This window comes from Thunnus maccoyii, chromosome 1 (genome assembly GCF_910596095.1).
Source record: "Thunnus maccoyii chromosome 1, fThuMac1.1, whole genome shotgun sequence".
NCBI lineage: Eukaryota > Metazoa > Chordata > Actinopteri > Scombriformes > Scombridae > Thunnus > Thunnus maccoyii.
Genome location: NC_056533.1, coordinates 8,240,077 through 8,259,841, shown reverse-complemented (window position 1 = coordinate 8,259,841; position 19,765 = coordinate 8,240,077). Strand labels below are relative to the sequence as shown.

Sequence of the window (19,765 nt, the reverse complement as noted above, 5' to 3'; positions counted from 1 at the left end):
TAAAGGTGTTGTGGGCCTAATTCCTTCAGACATCTCTTATAGCGAGTGTCCACGCATCATAATGGCGGTCTCGTACTCATAGTCTCACATTCAACTGGGACATTTAGATTAAGACACTAATGAATGGTGCTGCCAGTCTGATGGGTCTGTAGATATGACGGCATTGCCTGAAGTTCTCTTAAGGTCAGTTAGTACATCAATATTTTGACATCTGAATAGGTTTCTATAAAACTAGCCATCTAAGAATATGGTGCAGACGATTGCAACATCACAACCTGAATATTAGTAAGCGTTTTTACAATCTGGAGCCAGGTAGGTTTTTATGGAGGGGAAAGATCTCAGTTGTAAAATATATGTTTTATGTTTCTAGAAGAAGCAAGGGCACTTTATTGGGAATAAATAGTGTCTGGGAAGTTAGTTTGAGTAGCAACAGTCATCCTGACTGAATAAGGAATGAACCCACTATATGATGTATACCTTTAAACACACAGTGCCAAAGCTTACACACATATATAACACATACACACAGCCAGAAAACACAAAAAGAAAGGGAAAGTAAATTTGACCAAAGAACTTATAAAATGAATTGAAGGATAATTACTTCAAGGCTTCCAACAGCTATCTTGATTTTCACAATCTTATTTTAACAGCTTCTGCAGTAAAGCCGGAGCAAGAGTTGCACTTAATATAGTAAATGAACGATTATTTATGAATGTCACAATGATTCATTTGTTTTATTTGCAGCCTCTGCTAATCCTGCAGTGCCTAAACGCTGCTGACGTTTGAGTTTCAGATCAACATGGAAACCCTAAAAAAAAACTATTTAAGTGAATTATTTGCAGTAGAATGGCGCTTGAAAAATGAATGCCCGGTAGATACGCTGACCAAATCATAAATACACTCTGCAGTGTTAAATATCAAAGCTTTCAAACATAGCACTTAATCATGTGATGTCTCCTGAAAAGCTTCAGTGGAGAGCTGCAGGTGAGTTGTTTTTTTACGCTGTGTGGACATTACACAGGCACAAGCCGTCAGTAAATTCAGCCCGGTATTACTGCTTTCCTTTCAGTAACGTACGGCACACAAATTATGCTCCGACGCTTTGAAGGCAGAAATGTAGAGACATTTATTTAGTGGATTTAAATTGGCTGAGTACATCAGCCCTACATTCAAGCTATCACTGCTAGTAACCATATATATATATATATATATATATATATATATATATATATAGAGAGAGAGAGAGAGAGAGAGAGAGAGAGAGATAATGTTTTGAGTTTCATACTAGTTATATTGATCTAGATGCTTTGTAGTGTCTTCTCATATAATTAATGCATAATTTCTGCTGAATCGAACAGAGAGGAATCTATGTAATACTGCTCTGCTTCCTAAAAAGCATGCATGTATGTTCAACTGACCCATGAAAAAGAAAATTACACACTTTGAAGCTGATCTCTTCAAAAGCCTAGATTCAGTTCATGTCAATTAGATCAAAAGCTTCCAATCACACACACACACACACACACACACACACACACACACAATCATCAACAGATGTGGCAATAGGGTGTTGACTGTGTGTTTGTTGAGGATGAGATCTTAGCTAGTGTGATTGACTGGTGCCGCTTGCCTGATTGCAAGATGTCATGATTAAAACTCTGTGTGTGTGTGTGTGTGTGTGTGTGTGTGTGTGTGTGTGTGTGTGTCGGTTTGAGAACAGTTGATTGATGTGTGAAGATGAAAGGATTACAGGTCTTGTTATTATTCTTCCCTTCTGTTCACATCACTCCCAACACATGGATCACACACACACACACACACACACACACACTCACACACACCTCACCAAATAGTGTATTGGAATGACATATGCAAAGTTGTAGCAGTAAATACATTTTACTACACAAAATATTGCAGGAGAGTGCGTCTATCTTGGTGAAAACCTGGGATTTCTATCCTTCCTAAAAACAACTAAATGAATGAATAAGGTGCAGAATTGATGCAAATGTAGGCAAACATGAATGAATGGTGAAGTTTTATGTAGTGGTGCATGCCATTTGGGTTAATTGATTTTTGTGCTGGGAACACTGGGATTAAGGGCTGGATCCACTCAAAGTGTGTGTGTGTGAGTGAGACTGCAGACATACAGTGTATTTAATATGTGGTTATAATAGCCAGGATAAACTGATGTTTACTGTTCTCTGAATTTAAAGCAAAATGCATGAGAAAGACACTAAAAGACACAATAACACATTATAGCTTTTGAAAGCAAAAAGTAACATTTCCACTGTTGTGTTCACCATTTTTGCAATGAATACTAAACTGCAGTGGTTTGTTACATCTCATACACAGATACAGAATGCACAGCTGGTGAATTTCAACCAGCTGATCCTGATGATCTATCTATCTATCTATATAAATATATAAAAAACAACAAATTTAAATATTTTTTCTAAGCAAAATTATGATAATATGCCACCTCTATAAAAGTAAGGCCTACAATATGTAAGCCTAATGGGACTACTCTATTATTTGCATATTATGCTTTTAAGACTGGAGGAAACATTTGTAATTGTTATGACAAATAAGCATGAAATGAGCTATTGTGCAGGTGGCCATTTCATTGTTTCCTTAAAAAAAAAAAGACGAGAGCTTAGCTTAGCGTAAATGTAACTACAACATTTGTTTTGATCTTCGATGTAAATTGACATCTTGCTCCTGTATGCTTTGCGAGTCACTGATGTATATTTTCTCCTTTGCTTACAGAATCTGCAGGATGTCATAGATGATAGAGTGGTAAACAGTGTGTGGGTTGGGTATCCAAATGCATTTGTGTTTTTGTAAGTGCAGTATGTTGATATGTGTGTGTGAGTGTGTGTGTGTGTAATCAGAGGTGTGTGTGCAGAAAATCAGAATTTCCCCTCACCAACAAACTAAATTATTATATCACCAGTTACAGAATTGACCTTTAAAACCCCTTGGCTCTACATGCTGGCCAATGAAAACACCTCTCTTCACTCATCTCCACAGCTTGTTGCCCCCCCCCCCCCCTCCCTCCCTCCCTCCCTTTCCTCTGTGACTGCCTTCTCTTGTGTAATCGCAGGGAAACAGAGGAATGAGGAGGGATGGAAGGAGACTTAGAGGGAGAGAAAACAGAGAAAAGTAATTAAAACAGAGTGCTGGAGAAAGAAGAGTTTGCTGGCCTGTGACCGATAGATGCAGCTACATTGAACCGAAGACCATGTTGGGATTAACAGGGGTTGGTGTTTGTGTGTATATGTGTGTGTGTGTATCCATGGCAATGCCACGTGTCTTTAGATGGACAGTAGGTGTGTGTGGATGTGAGCGCTTGTTTGTGTCTGTACTATACGTGTGTGCATCAGTGAGATGGACAGGAACAGAAAAACTAGAGAGAGGGTGGTAAGATGAAAGGGTAGGACTAGACTACTTTTTGAACTGAGGAAGAAAATGAGATGTAGTGATACGACTGCAGAGGACCTTTCGATTTTTCTACTGACAAGGCTCAAACTCATTGTCTGTTGCTTTGTGTGTGTGTGTGTGTGTGTGTGTGTGTGTATGTCCACTTTGCCTTGCTCCCAGTCCCTTGCTCTACACTGTTTTCCAACAGGATTTCAAAGATCCACCAAGCGTCATTGTTTCACCAAACAATGACGCTTTATCAACTGGAACTTGGCACAGCGTACAAAATGACAAAGACTGAGATACTGACCCTTCCTACAAAGGAACTGGCCAATAAAAGCTCGAATGATGAATTCATTACAATGAATAAATGACACAAAGCAAAACAAAAGAATGCTTCACACAAAGTCGGGGAGACAGATCCGCTATCAGAATGATTACATACCGTATTTTCTAGCAGGCTTGTTATGAGCTTTAAAAGATAACCTCTGTTTCCTTACATAGATAAAACAAACCTCTGATGCTAAATGACTTCCTATTTTTACTGAAGCAAAGCAACACTCCAACTGCCATCTATAAGCAAAATATACTGCATTTTTACATTTACTTTATGGCCAACAAAGGTTTCTTTAATAAGGACAGTGAGAGTGCAGACCGCCACCGAGGCAGCACAATCCTCAAAATGTGTTACTTTAATAATAGACTATGTTTATATTCTTTTCTTTATTTTGCATTTTGATCATTAGATAATCATCTGATACAAGTGTTTGGTTCTTTTTATTCAAGTAGATGCAATAGTTTGAGAAATCAGCCAAAACCTCTATCCTACTTTCAAAAACTATCAAAATTACTTTTTCCTTTGTCTTTGAGCATTAAGTCTAGGCGCATGGTCTGAAGTGCATGTAGGGTGTGTCCAAATCCACGTTTGCTAGGTCTACTAAGGAAAAAGTGGTCACAGCTCCAGGCACATGGTTCAAAAGGGTTGTACTTTTTATAATGGTGGATTTGCCAAGTTGTAAAAAGGAACGCTTCTCTGCAAAGGAAACGGATCTGCTCATGCACGAAGTGAAAGCGCACGATCCATTATGAAAATATCGGCCCCTGTTGCTCTACACCCTCCCGTGGCCAGCCCCTTCCTGGTGCTCCTCGCCTGCAAACCCGAGGAGGAAGAAGACCACCAGTTTATAACCTTGTTTGTTAATTTGTTGCAAATTTGTGTTCATTTGTCTTTTTGAAAAGGTTTATTTCTTTAATTACAGCTTTGGTTCTCTTTAAAATCATTTTATTCAGTCATGCAGTAACGTCAGCAGGGTTGTAATTGCTTGCTGACAGTATGGAAACCTGATCACTGTAATCTCAAAAATGTTAAAGAATATTTGTTAAATATTGTTTAAAAATAAAATCATTAATTTTACTCATGTAAAAAATCATCACACAGTGGTAAGGACTTGGTCAGCTCTCCAAGGTTCTGAACCTGAACCTAGAAGCTGTCCAGAGTTCTTTATTTCATCACTGTTTTCACCTCATTTATTCCCCCATGTGTTCCTCATGTCCTCATGTATTGATGTAGCAGGGAAGTCGATCCGTGTCTGATCCCTTGTTGAAATCCGTTTGCTGGGTCTAAACAGACACCCGCATCCTGACGGGTCTGTTTAAATACCTACGTGTATGGCCACGATTGGTCAAATAATTAGACAACCTGTCATTACTGCTATTAGCTAATTCTGATAAATATTAGGACTAAGCATTATGACATATTTTTTAAAATATGTAAATATACACAATAATAATCTTTCACATTGTAATCCTTTTATTTGTAATCTTTTGCATGTTTGTGCGCTGCTGTCCATCCATGTGTGTGTGACAAGCAGAGTCACACATGTTGTGCACTCGCCTATGTAGGTGCATATTACTATCTTGATAATGCTCCCTTAAAATAACATAGAAACACTGCACCATTGACTTCAGACCAGGTTTTTGTTGGTCAGTAGCGCAATCGCTTTCTGCTGCCTCAAGATAGCAATGTGTCAACAATGTGCCTTACCACACCTCATTTTAAAACCAACACGCCCATGGATGCTCAGATGGGTGCAAGTGCATTTGCTATTTAAACAACGTGGGCACTGGATGGGAAAATGACAACAGTGTCGGTCTTTAACTAGCAAAGACATTTGTGTCGCGCTTGGCGCCGCTTTGCACCGGGTGTAAGATAGGGCCCAAAGTCTCTCTCTTCCCTCACGCACATTCTGTCTCTGCCAAATCCTTCAATATCTCTCTGTTTCTCTCTTTTTCCTTACCTCCTCCTCTCTCTTTTCTCCTATTCCCCCTCACTGTGATAAGATAGACTACTGTTCGGCTTGTGCTTCGGCCTGCTGAATTTCAAATAGGCCCCTTCGACAAAAAACCCAGAGCCACAGTCTCCCCTCTCTGCTCTCCCAGAATATTAACTAGTCCTGCAGCAGTGCCGACAATCCTGCAGCCCAATCCTGTAGGCCCTAGACCCACCAAAGCTTTGCAGATCTGTTTGTTACATGAAGGAAATGAACAGAGGGGCCACACTGAAGGCCCTTAGTTCATGCCTATTAGACCAGGTATATACACTTCAATAGCCTAGCTGGACACTGACTCTTCTTCTTCTTATTATTCATTATGTATTATTTTATATACTTATTTATCATATTTATTATTATATACGACTGGTTCATATATAAAGTTATAAAGTTTGGGAAACAGTCATTTGTTAACTATAATGGTCACATGATCACACACCAAAAAACATGGACACACCTTTTCAGATAGTTCTCTTGCTGCATATATGATCAACTGTCTTCATCTGCTCTACTGAAAATTAAGAAACATTTTCAAATAGATATTTTATACACCTTGCTGAATTCATCAGTCAACTTATCAAGTTTGAGTAGTTGATTGATGGAACCCTAACCAATTATTATTTTGATAATCCATTAACCGTAATAAATATTTGCTGGTTTCATCCTCTTAAATCTGAGAAAGTATTTTGCTTTCCATCCTTCATTTTATATTAATACCATTTGGGGATTGGCAATTTTACATTTCACTGGGCTGTGGTAACTTGAGACTAGCATTTATAAAAGTAAAGTTATATGTTGTATTAGTTAAAATAGAAATGTTAATACAGTAATGTGATGTGCTATTATAATACAACACAGTATGTGAGAACCGACAGTCTAAAAAGCTATGACCTGATTTGTACAAAGTAATGTTTAGTGATCATGTCTCCTGTTGCAGAGGTATAAAGCAGTGAAGTGACTCGCTCAACAATACGAAAAGTAAAACTGGGACAAGGAAACAGAAGTCAGACAAGTCCAAAAAAGCTCATTACCTTGCTGATCCACGTCTCAAACTTCGACCCATCGGTTGTCAGGAATAAATCTGAGAGAGACAGAATGGAGGCTGGTTAAGTCAGGCAATTATAATCAAACACGGAGCAGTGACTATTGATCTTCAATGTTCAAAATGCTGCGGATGAGAGGGAATGACAGCAATAGAAATGTAAACTGCACTGTAGCTGTGAGTCTTTGCACCTATATGGACTTAATGAATTGATCACGTACAAAGAACAACAGGTCAATAAAGCAATTGCTTGGACAACTAATTTTGCTTTATTTATACATCTCCTTGACAATGACTAAAAAAGAAATAATGCTCAGTCTCTGTCAAACTTCTACTGAGAATTGGCATTATAATACTCTGTGCTGTCCAAATGATGCATAATGTAGAGAGGATACTTGTAAATATCAGGACTATTCAAACATGATCATGTTAACATTCATACAGCTTACTGGCATAAATAAACATGAAAAAAAAAAAGTGTGGCAACTTATATGTATAATATTTCAACACTTGGATATTGCCTACTTTAATATATTCTAACCATTCCTTTTAACTGTGAAATTGATGGGCTGTAGTAGTTCAACATACAGTAGGTGGGATTTCCAAAGTGATAAAGATAAATGTGGCTTGTCTAGGCAGTAGAAGAAGAACTGTTGAAGAGCAGGAAAAAGGATTTTGGTTTGAATCTCTCACTGAAAGCAACAGGATTTCACCTGCTCACTTTCACTTTCTGGAGGCCTCACCCCCTGGTAATGCTTGTAGCTTGCTGTATTGGAATCCTATAACCTGAGCTTGTACTCATATTCCTCGCTCTCGAAGCTCAGGCTGCAGGCTGCACTTCTAATGCGGTTTCTCTGTGCCTCTCTGGGAGAGGACATTTACTTTCATCACTGCATTCTCTGGACTGCAGTTCTGCCCCTGTAATAGGACATGAAATAAATATTGGCATTGATCTGCCGTAGGGCCCTGCTGTACTGCATACATTGCCGTGCTCTGCATAGGAAAATAGGAATGATAATGGAACGGGGGTATGAATGAAGGGAAGAAAGGGTGGAGCAATAATGACAGGAAGAAAGAAGGTTGTGTGTAATGATAGAGGCTATTATAGTAATCCTGTATGTAACCAGTGTTCAGTTGCAGAGGCCACTGCAGACCGTGTCCACTTCAAAATGCCGCAGCATAGTTCCTTACTAAAGTGAAAACAATTAAATATATAATAGATTTTTTTTTTAAAAACACATAAATGAATTTTTCTCAACCTCAATGACTATATGTCCTTTTTGAACATACCAATCTGAGCCAGCCCCTGTACTCTCACAGATGTGCTCTGAAATGTTATCACAGGATTCAACTGCAGTCAGCCCCACAATTGAGGAAAAACTCAGCTGAGGGGAAGCACTTTCTCTTGGAGAGCTGTACTTACCAAGGACATCTTGTCAGCCATGTAAGGGAGTCTGAGGTAGGTATCATTTTTAACACCCCCCCCCCCCCCCCCCCCCCAGTCCTTGCAGTAAATAATATTGTTTTGATGGTGTTTGTATGCTACAGATTATTACCAGATACAGATTAGAATGTATATGTTTTTGATTTGATTGCCAGATACTTAGATAATTAAAAGATTACATGTAAATCATTATACTTCCAAAAATGTCATTTTAAGCTCTGTGCATTTGTGTTTACTCACTACTGGAAATGATGGTATTTATTTATGTTAACCCAACGACTGCGCAGCTGTGTAAAACTAATTCCAAAAAAATCATTTTCTTTCTTACTACCACCCCCAACCCCCACCTACCCACCACTACCCACATGTGCACACAGCCATCTGAAATAATACTGAAGACTTAGAAACAAAGTTTAACCACTTTTTTGATGCTTAAGGTGGTAAAACAGTTCAACTTTTAATCTTTCAAACTTTGTGGACATACATGGTGCCCACACAGATTTAAAATCTTTCACAAATGCAAAGAAGATAACAAATGCATACATAGATTATGCATATGTGCACACACACTACAGGGCACACTCAGTAATTTGCACGTAGTGTGTATGTACTTGCTCATGTTACCGTGTGCGTTTTAGTCTCAGCGGGTGTTGTGTTGATGAGCTTGGTTAATCAGCCAATCAGGCCTCTTAGACAGAATCCAGCCGTGATTGGCTGATTAGGTGCGATGGCGGTGTGTCAGTGAGAGAGGCATGGGGTAGTCGGAGGAGCGGAGAGATCGTCATCTTGTAAACACTTAACATTCTCGCTGTGGGGGCACTTCCCCTCTTTGCTGCTAATCTCACTATGTGCCTCTTCTCTCTTTCCCCAAGTTTACTGCTGCCAAACTCTTTTCTGCGCTAATTTCTCTTCTTCCAATGTGTTACTACAGTAAATGTCAGTCCAATTAGAAACTTGTTCTATTGCATATTGAAGACAACTCTAAACTTCGACCTGATTTCTTCTTTGCCATCACACCACAGGTGACCCTGCAGTGATCTGTCCTGGGAGGGAATACAGTTTCATGTGTGTGTCAAGAGGAATATGGACAGACAGAAAAGCCAATTCCCTTTGAGCAATAAGGTAATCTTAATTTGATCCTTCTGACATTATCCTCTTCAGTGCACTGTCCTTCTCCACTCTCCTTTCACCTATTCACAGTAGATGCCAGAAAGTATTCTACACAGTCTCATAAAGAGCTAGCTAGCTAGCAATGTAAACCTTACTGCTGCCACCATCACTAACTTAAACACTTTTTACTGTTCTAGAGACTTATACTGGGCCTCCAAAGGGCTTTTAGGGACTCGTTCAAGTTAAAACAGATATAATAAAGAGGAACAGTACAAAACAGAGCAGAGAGGAATCAAACAGAATAGATCTTAAGTGAAAGTCCAGTGTGTAATCAAGATGCTCATGTGTCTTACCCTACTTTGTATTCAGTGTACATGCTGCTTGGATACTAATACACTTCTATTTCTATTTTTATTACTCTTACCTGTTTTTCTGAACACTTTTTCAGTCATTAAAATCTTTTAGATAAGTCAACATATAGGGAATTCTAACTTTGAAATATAGAGTACCAATCAAAAGTTTGGGCACACCTCCCCATTCACCTGACTGAGAAAGTGTGTCCAAACTTCTGAATGGTTCTGTATATCCAACCTTTTTAAACTTTTCTTAATATGGAAGTTGTAACAATTGTACAACAGTAATAGAAAAGACAACAGAAATGCCAGCATTTCAGGACAACTGCCAAAGTGAAGGTCACATGCACAGGACCTTTTGAAGAGGTGATTGTGCGGTCACACTGGTGACATCAAACAGGCACTGTGCCTGTCCCAGTATCATGACAACCTTCCAGTAATCCTTTTAGACCTGTATGATTGTTGCTGACCAACACGACCATCAAAGCCTGCTAATCCCATCAATCAGTGGCTCAGAAGAAAAAGAAGAGTAGGAGTGCTGCTGTAAACAGGCTTCATTGGCCTGAATATTTCCTCCAAAATTTTCCTTTGACATGATTGTATTTATTTGTATGATTTTAGGAGTATATGCATACTGTAATTATTCTAAAATGCAACTGCCAGCCTCTTGTGAATTGGCCATGTGAATTAGGTTTGAATTTAAAACTGGATTGATTATTTTGAAAGTGTGATTTGGACTACTGCTTGGCAATATCTCTGAGTGTTAAACCCCCTATGAAATCCTCAGTTGGTGCTATTTTGATTATTGCAGTCTCATTAGAAAACCTTTCAACACAGTGTCTTCATGCAAATACATTTTATAAGACATACTTTTACTCATTGTCCATAATTCTCTGTGTTCTCACTATTAAACAGTCTGTGCATTTTCTCTTTTTCTATCATAGATTCTTTGTTTTTGGTTTCTTTGCTCTCTCATTTAATGTTAAGCTTTTTGTCTGCTGTCAAGATTTTTATTTACAACTTAATGCTGTTGATGTGGTGATGTTTACAATATTGCTTTCACGACTTTCATCTCACAGAATCACTTAAGAATTTCAAACACATAATACTGGGTCTCAACCTGGATTTACAGTCCTGCTACAAGACTTAATCTCAAGCTTCTTCTACTGCGCAGCTGTTACATTTGTCCTGGATACGGTCTCATACATTCAGTTTAATATAGCATCTTTAGGTTAACAATAAGCAAACTACAGACATCCAGACCTAAAACGATTCAAACGCCACAACCGATCTGGCACTCTGCACTATGAGCACATACACACATTCAAGGCACAAGCTAATAGAGCTGTCATACTCCACCACTCAGGAAAGATGCATACATAATTGAGGTATATAAATGTGTTTGTGTGTGGGCGGGTGGGGTTGCGTAACAGCAACAGGGATTCAGAACTCTAAGTGGTATGTCATGTCGCCAGATAATTAAAGACATGCTTACTGTGAAGGCTGGAGCAACGGCTACACTAGGCATCAAAAAACACACAGTGAGAGAGACAGGAAGTGAGACTGAGAAAGAGAGAGTGATACAAGATGCTAGAGGGCCATCCAGTTTTCAACATGCATGTGAATACAAAAAAAAAAACAAAACAAAACAGGCTTACAAAACAAATCACTAGAAAAGAAAATGCAGATCTCTTAATTGCAAAAGAGGCAATCTATAATCACTTGATTATTTCTTCCGCGTTCCTCTGCTCTCGCGCACTCTCTCAGATTTGTCAGTTATGTTAAATTGTCTCTTCCCTACAAATGACACTTCAAAAAGCACACTGTCACACCCACACGTACGAATACATGATGAGCAGCCTGCATAAACACACGTACATCCGCCCCCACACTGCATGGCTGGTTTCAGCACATTATTTAAATGTCTGTGTGTGCATCCGCATGTGAATTTCTTTGTCGTCGGGTTGTGATCCATCCAATCATCTACAATCAGCCAGTCCTTTCACGCTAACAGAATAATTGAAAGTGTGTCGGTTGCTAATAACAGGGTATTAAGAGCAGCGACTGTCACAGCTCAAGTATATTAAAACAAACAGCACAACAAGGTAAACTGTAGCTCAGACCAGCATGCTGAAGAACTGGGGAGGTACTGGAGGCCTCTGTGCTGTTTCTGTTTGGACAAATACCAGCATGCTGTGGTGGGTTTGATTGGCTCTATGCTGTTTCCATTAGATGAGCATGATATGAACTGGTAAGGCAGGTGTTTACTGATTGTTGGATGCATTTAGGCACCATATCATGTAATGTACCTCATTGGGATTTAACCATTTGCAACCACATGCAAGTTAGTGCAATAATGAATTTCATAATAAAATATAATAAACAACAAAAAGAGGCTTTAAACCTGAAATAACAGATAACTTTCTTACCTTTTAGGTTAACCAACAGTTATTTACACATACAGAAGAGACAGAGCAATATTAGCATTCATTGGGAGTCATGTTTCTAGCCATCTGATGATCTAAGTCCAATATTCACTCTCCTTTTAGCTGTGGTTTTGGTCTCCACCAACATCTATGTGAAATATCGGCTATTAAGCTACTAAATATTCCACTATGTTCACCAGCTAGTCACCTACATTGTCTGTCTGCTATTTGGTGATGGGCAGGTAGTGTACAGTGGGTATTTAGAGATTTGTAACTGCCTGCCTGTTGAGGCCGAAAAACGACACTATGAGAACTGTGAAGGTGAACCATAACACTGAAAGAGCCGGGAAAGCCGGAAAAGCTATAACACAGACTGTTGAAAGGAAGGGTCTGAATAATTTCAAAAGAAATATTGTCTTTGGGCCTTTTTACACCTGAATCAAGGCTCATGTTTTTGTTACATTGTATACATTTGATCCGGTTAGTTTTGGTTTCACATTGCAATTATGCAGCACACTGAAGAACTTAACATGACATACCTACATCCTGTTGTCATCACCTGTTGATGTTGACAACGTCTTCCTATACTTGACATTGATTGGCTTGTACACGGGCGTGCATATGACATTGATATCTTGTCAGTTCGGCGGGTAGCCTTCTGTCGCCATTTGAATTAATGCAGAAAAATTGATTTAAGAGATTCAGTTCGTTGCCACTATAACAATATTATTGTATTATTATTCATGTCATAAAAAGGAAATTTGTCCTTCTCATTGGTGATGCTTTTTCAGTTTCTTTATCTTCAGGTAGCATTGCTCTCCCATCCTCTCATATCCTCTCTCTCTCACCCACTTTGAAAATACCTGGAAAGTGTCGGCATTTTTATGAGTTTTTTCCAGTTGCCTTTTTATGATTTAGTTGGACCATATTTCAATTAAAAACTCGGTCTCCTCCTCTCTCCATGTGTTACTGCAGCTCATTTTTCCTTTTTCCTTTGCCTGCTGGAAATTCCTGTAATTGGTTGGAAAGTCCAAACCATCCAAAAAATGTTTTCACACTAGAAACTAATTGAACCATGATTAAGTTTGATCCGGACCCCGACCACCGCTTTTTGTTGGACCAAGGTTCGGCTGTTTGGTCTGGACCGTAGTCCAGGGGAGGTTTCACACCTGTAATTTTGGCATTTTTTCAAACTGACAAGTCCGAAAGTCTGGACCAAATGTGGTGGCTATGAAAGGGGCCTTAGTTATTAACATAAAAGTATAACCTATGTATTGACACTGATATACTTTCCTCCACTCAAAGTTAAAATTTCAAAACACACCAGATCACTAGAAGTGATTCTTTATTTCAATATGAGATAAAAGAGTGTTTTGGAGACAAGACATACTCATCCAGCCACATAAGGTTTGCTCATCAGTGAGCGAAAACAAATCATAACTCTAACTTTAAAGTTGGTGTGCAGTGAGACTTTAATATCTACAACAGTGAGTGGTCCTGCAATCTCCCAGAACCTTATAGAAGACATATTTCCAGTTGTGTTTTTCTTCTCTTGGTACTGAGGGCTTCTGATGTAAATTAAAACACCAGACTCTAATATTTTGGCACCCACTCCATCTGCTCTATCAATCTTAATGGACTATAGGAAGATTTAAATGATGCTAAGACAATATGCAATAAAGAGGACAGAATGAAGGAAGTAACTTGTAAAAGTAGTGTGACAGGAAGGCAAAATAACATTTCGAAATGGGAAATTAAACTTGAAGGGCACTCTCCACCAGGCAGTCATTTCAACAAGTCATCTCACCTCATGGAGTCAATTCTGTGTTCTCTGTATCCATTCAGGAGGAAAATTAAAATTCTTGGAGAAACTTTTTTTAACCCCCCACACATTTTTATCATAAGACTTGGTTTTGCTGCAGGCACGAGATGTTTGTGTCAATCTTCAAACTAGAATTAAACTGGAATTGTAAAAGATCAATCTAGTAAAAATACAGTTGTATGCAAAAGTTTGAGCACCCCTTGACAAATAAAATATTTTGGTGATTTTTTAATTGAAAATATGTAAACACAGCCTCTCTAGGATATGGAATATCAGAAAACATAAATGCGTAGATACTTTTTATGTCATAAACTGAGCAAAAATTAAAAAAATAAAATAAAAACATCATTGTGGTATGTGCAAAAGTTTGGGCATCCTACATAGTCAGTACTTAGTAACACCCCCTCTGGCAGATATCACAGCTTGCAAACACTTTTTGCAGCCAGATAAATGTCTTTCAATTCTTGTATTTGGGATTTTCTCCCATTCTTCCTTGCAAAAGGCTTCTAGTTCTGCAATATTCTTGGGCAGTCCTGCATGCACAGCTCTTTTAAGATCTACCCACAGATTTTCAATTATGTTTCAGTCAGGGGACTGTGAGAGCCGTTCCAAAATCTTCAGCTTGCGTCTCTTGAGGTAGTCCACAATGGATTTTGAGTTATGTTCAGGATCATTATTCTGTTGTAGAGGCCATCCTCTTTTCTGCTTCAGCTTTTTTACAGACGGTGGGATGTTTGCTTCGAGAATTTGCTGCTATTTAGTGGAATACTTTCTTCCCTCCACCTGTGCAATGTTTCCTGTACTACTGGCTGCAACACAACCCCAAAGCACGATGGATCCAGCCCCATGCTGAACAGTTGGCAAGGTGTTCTTTTCATGAAATGCTGCTCCTTTTTGTCTCCAAACATACCTTTGCTGATTGTGGCCCAAAAGTTCTATTTTAACTTCATCAGTCCACAGCACTTGTTTCTAAAACACATAAGTCTTCTGTAGATGTTCCGTTGCATACTTCTGACGTTGGATTTTATGATGAGGAAGCAGGTAAGGTTTTCTTCAACTGACTCTTCCATGAAGGTCTTGTTTGTGCAAGCATCGCTGCACAGTGGAACTTTGCACCACCACTCTTGAGTCTGCTAAATCTTCCTGCAGGTTTTTTGCAGTCAAATGGGGGTTTTAATTTGCCTTTCTGACCAGCATACAAGGAGTTCTCTCCAAGACTTTTCTTGGTCTTCAAGATATCATCTCGACCTCCACAGTTGCCCTAAACTGCCACCTCTTAATTACATTTCTCAGTGTGGAAACTGCAAGCTGACAACATTTTATTATCTTCTTGTAGCCTTCCCCTGCATTATGGGCATCAATATCTTTCATTTTAGTCTTACAGAGCTGCTTAGGGGAACCCAAGGTTGCTGACCTTTCACACAAAGTTTGAAGAGTCAGAGTATTTGTAAAGCTTTGAAACTGGCACCAACTGACATTTCCTAATGATAATTGTTGAAATGCCTCAGGCCTAACGGGCTGATTAAAGACTGACACCTTGTAAAAAGAATCTGAGACTCCAGAACTCTTAGGATGCCCAAACTTTTGTTCAATGTGTTTATGCATTAATGTTTGCTGAAAAATGTTTTATGTTCCATATCCTAGAGAGGCTGTGTTTACATCTTTTCAATTAAAAAAAAAAATCACCAATATATGTTATTTGTCAAGTGCCCAAACTTTTGCATACAACAGTAAGCAGGCACTTCCTAATTAAAAAAGAGGAGTAAAGTATCCAAGTTGATACTCAGGTCTAGAATTCTCTTTCGCTTCTCTAGAGAGGCGGGTGAGAGGAGGAGAAAAAAGAAGAGAAAAGAAAAGAAGAGAGAAGAAAAGAGTGAAAAAGAGAGAAGAGAAGAGAGAAAAGAAGAGGGAGGAGAAGAGAAAAAAGAGAAAAGAAGAGAAGAAGAGAAGCAGAGCATGGGGAGATGAGCGGTCCTTGAGTTATTCATAGCCTCTCCATCAGATTTGTTAAGGGGATTGGAAGCAATTTAAAGGCCTCCACTGACTGTTTGACTCGAGCAGCATTATGTCTCTCTATTCCATTATGTTGAGCCGCAGTGTGGGGATAAAGACCAGGCTTCCTATTAGCCTCTGTATAAACAGATAGGGTGATGCTAGGCGGGTGCTAAGCCTCGGCAGAGAAGGAGAACTCTGACATTGAGGAGAATAGACAGCTGGAGGTTGTTATCTTCTTGCTTTGTCTCACTATCACCTTTCCCTCTATCTGTTTCTCTCTCTCTTTCACATGCACACACGTACCTGCTTATCTGCAATACTCTGCAGACCAGGACACTAGCATCATTGCTGTGGATCAAGAGGGTGTATGACTCCGAAGTACAGTGAGCTGAGAACTGTCGCAGGTTTGTGACTCGGCACAAATGGATGAGCACATTAGAGGCACAAATCATAAGGGAAATGTAAACTAAGCAGCAGCCACACAAGCAAAACCACAGGATTGGAACCTGCCAGGTGGACCAACACTAGATATTATACACTAGATACAGTACATCAATAAGGCTTGTCAACAGAAAAGAAAACCAAGATTGTATCATCAATTACAATCTTATAGCAGAGACAAAAAAATGGCAATGACATGTGAATATACCTCATACTTAGTCAGTCTTTTGAGTGCAGGAAGAAATCTTTCATTAAACATCATTTCAGTTTCTCATTAGAAATCCCGACAAACATTCCAAAAATGTGACACATTTCATTTTTTCTGGGCGATTTTCAATGCATTAAATCGAAAGTGCAGCTGAAAATGGTATGATTTTTTCCCTCACTGTAGGGATTAACTAACTGAAAAAAGACCAGTCCTCCACAGTATTGTTTTTTTCTCTCTTCCACAGAGAAACAGATTATTAAAGAACAATAATGCTGCACACTCAAATTGGCTAAAAGAGCAGAACAGCGAGGGGGGCGCGTGGGGGGAGAGATGGTGTGTAGAGTTGTAGCTAATTACTCTGTTCACACCAGTCGCCTGTTACTCTCACGCCCAACACTGCAAGTACACACACACAAACACACACACACACATACACTCATACCTACTACACCGTACTAACCCACCCACACTCTCCTTTCCGTGCGTCCTTTGCCTTCAGCTTTGCGGCAACCGCGAGCCTCATCAATGTTCACTAAAATGAGTAGTCATTTTATTCTGCCAGCCTGTGCTTGCAAGCTTCCAATTAGCAGCTTATTAAAAGTGCTGGTGCGTTTTTATGGAGGTGTCAGGGCTCGGTGAGGCCTCAACGTTGATTCACAATAAAAGTCAGGTCAGTAAGTAAGCCGAGGCCTATATCTACACATACAAACATACATACATATATATATAAACACCGTTTTTAAATCTCTTTCTACAAGATACATTATATGCTGTATGCTGAATGGCTCTGGAGTAGTTGTATGGTAGCAGAAGTGTGAAGACTGTTGCAAAGATGAGAAAGGACATGACCGCTAGTGGAGAAAGCCACGATTATTGATTGCGCTGTGCTGGATGGTGCCGGGACTGTATATTGGAATTGGATGACCGCATGACTCCTTTCATAACTGAACTCGTCTCTCTTCCTTGATTCTCTTCGTCCTTCTCTTCACCTGCTTCTTCGCACTGTGTCACAGAGTGGCAAGGGTGGCCATGTGATCATTTAAGTGAGCATTTCTGAGGCTTTAGCAAGTATGGAAGGACTCAGGACTGTTTGAGCGAGGTACTTAACCCTACATCTAAAACTAGAGAGAGAAAAAAGGAACTTCTGGTCAAACAAGTTGTATGCATTAAAGAAAACAGTAAATATAATCAACCCTCTCTGTCACAAACAGTAACAAGCATGCTACCTTTATTTTTCTTCTCTTTAAACAATGATTGTAGTAACTGTGCTGTTCTGTGTAATTTGCCAGAACACAGTGGGGAGCTGAATCACTCCTCTGGATTACTGCAAATTTTGAAAATCCAATCAGCAATGTCTCAGATATCATACATAATATATAGGTGAATAAACTAACAATGCAACCCCACTGTCTATTCAGTTTGGAAACGCCAGAACATGACATTGTTAGTCAAATAGAGGAGGAAAATCCTGATGATGGAGACATCATTCATTTTTCTCCTTTCTTTTCCCTGATACTTTCCTCATCCAAACACTCCAAAATCCAGTCCCTGTCCATCCTTTCTTTAGTCTAGAAGGGGAGTCTGAGGACAGCAACAACAGTAACAGCAGCATCAGTATTATGCTGCTCTCCTTACACCTGTAAAAGGCCTTGAAGCAGCAGTAACAGTGGTTTATCCAGGCTGCAGTGCAGAGTGGAACTGACAGCCAGCGCCGCGGCTGCTGCATTAGCGCCCGATATGCTTTGTGTGTTTGTGCATGTGTGCTGTTGTCTCACTCATCATCACCGTGCTCCAAGCCATTATGGTTGTGTACATGTCTGAGTGTGTGTTGGTGCGGGAGCAAAAAGTGGTGTTTGGGCCAAAAGTATGAGTGTAAGACAAGAGGAACCTACAGGAAGATGGGTAAAGAGAAAGAAAGGTAGACAGACAGTGTGATACAGTGATAAAAAGAAAAGGAGAGACAGACAGATGGACAGAGCTGATCCTCTCCTTTCTCTGTGTGTCTAATGCCCCTGAGCAGGTTATTTGTTAGCCTGTTACTCAGCAAACAAGCTGTGACTCCTATCCCCCGTTGGCTGTCAGAAGGACGTAAATACACACACATACAAAGGCACAAACACACACGTAGACACGTGAAGACACACAGTGTGCTGTACCCCCTTGGGGGTTGTTGGGGAGATGGGCTCAAAGAAGGCCGCCATGCTGACTGATCTCATGGGGGTTGGGAGACAAATGTCCACGTTGTGTGTGTGTGTGTGTGTGTGTGTGTGTGTGTGTGTGTGTGTGTGTGTGTGTGTTTGAATAAGGCTGACAGTAATGAGGCAAAATGAGAAGGATGAAAGCAGTAAGTGTGTGTGTGTGCACTCGCTTGTTTCTTGTGTTTGTGCGTCCTGCGTATATTTGTCTGTACTCCTGCTATAAGCCATCCTGCAGCCTATCAGTCAAGCCCTCTGTGTTCGTCTGTTTGCATCGATTTGCTCCCTTCGTCTTTAACCCTCAGACTGATCCATGCCTCAGCTGGACAGGGGGAGGGCCTCTGGCATTCTGAAGGAAATGTCACAGCCGTCACCAGTGAAACAGATACTTTGCCTCCAACAGACATTGAGAGGGTTGCTGCACTCACAGTGTGGAGAGCAGAGAGACGCAAGGTGATAAGGTTAGTCTGCAAATATGCAGTGCAGTATACTGATATCTACTGCCTGTTTTAACATTAGGAAAAGGAAAACAACATATAATGTGTAGAAACTGATGCAGGCTGGGTACACAGTCACATCGTTAGCCTAAATCCTTGGTTCATCCAAACAAGCAAATGCCAAATCTTTAAAAATCTTTCAGTTACCACTATTGCTGATACAAAAAATGTGACATTTGGTTGACATAATATGACCTATGAAGATTCATCTCATTGGCATCATCTATTCAACTTCTTCAATGCTACATGTCCTTGCAGTAGACACACTCGTTTTTAAAGAGAGCATACTCAAGTTTTGTCCTGCTCCAGCAGTGATATTTAGTTAAAGTTGGTTATGTCCGTTCTTTGACACTTATCAGACTATGAGAAAGAGGCTGCCCTCCAGCAAACCTCAATAGTATTTCAGCCCTGTGTAAAACTTGGCAAAATAGCAATGCTAACAAGGGAAATATACTCCTTAAGGGACTCTTAGTGATGTCTGG

At 39.7% G+C, this 19,765-nt stretch overlaps 1 protein-coding gene across 2 annotated transcripts in view; it reads right to left on the bottom strand.

The window, feature by feature from the left end:
• Positions 1-19,765, bottom strand: part of itfg1 (integrin alpha FG-GAP repeat containing 1) — a 149,392-nt gene that overhangs the window by 115,510 nt on the left and 14,117 nt on the right. For both annotated transcript variants that reach the window (XM_042427998.1, XM_042428083.1), the window contains exon 7: positions 6,782-6,831. In XM_042427998.1, coding sequence (XP_042283932.1) covers positions 6,782-6,831 — 50 coding nt within the window. The remainder of the gene's footprint in view (positions 1-6,781; positions 6,832-19,765) is intronic.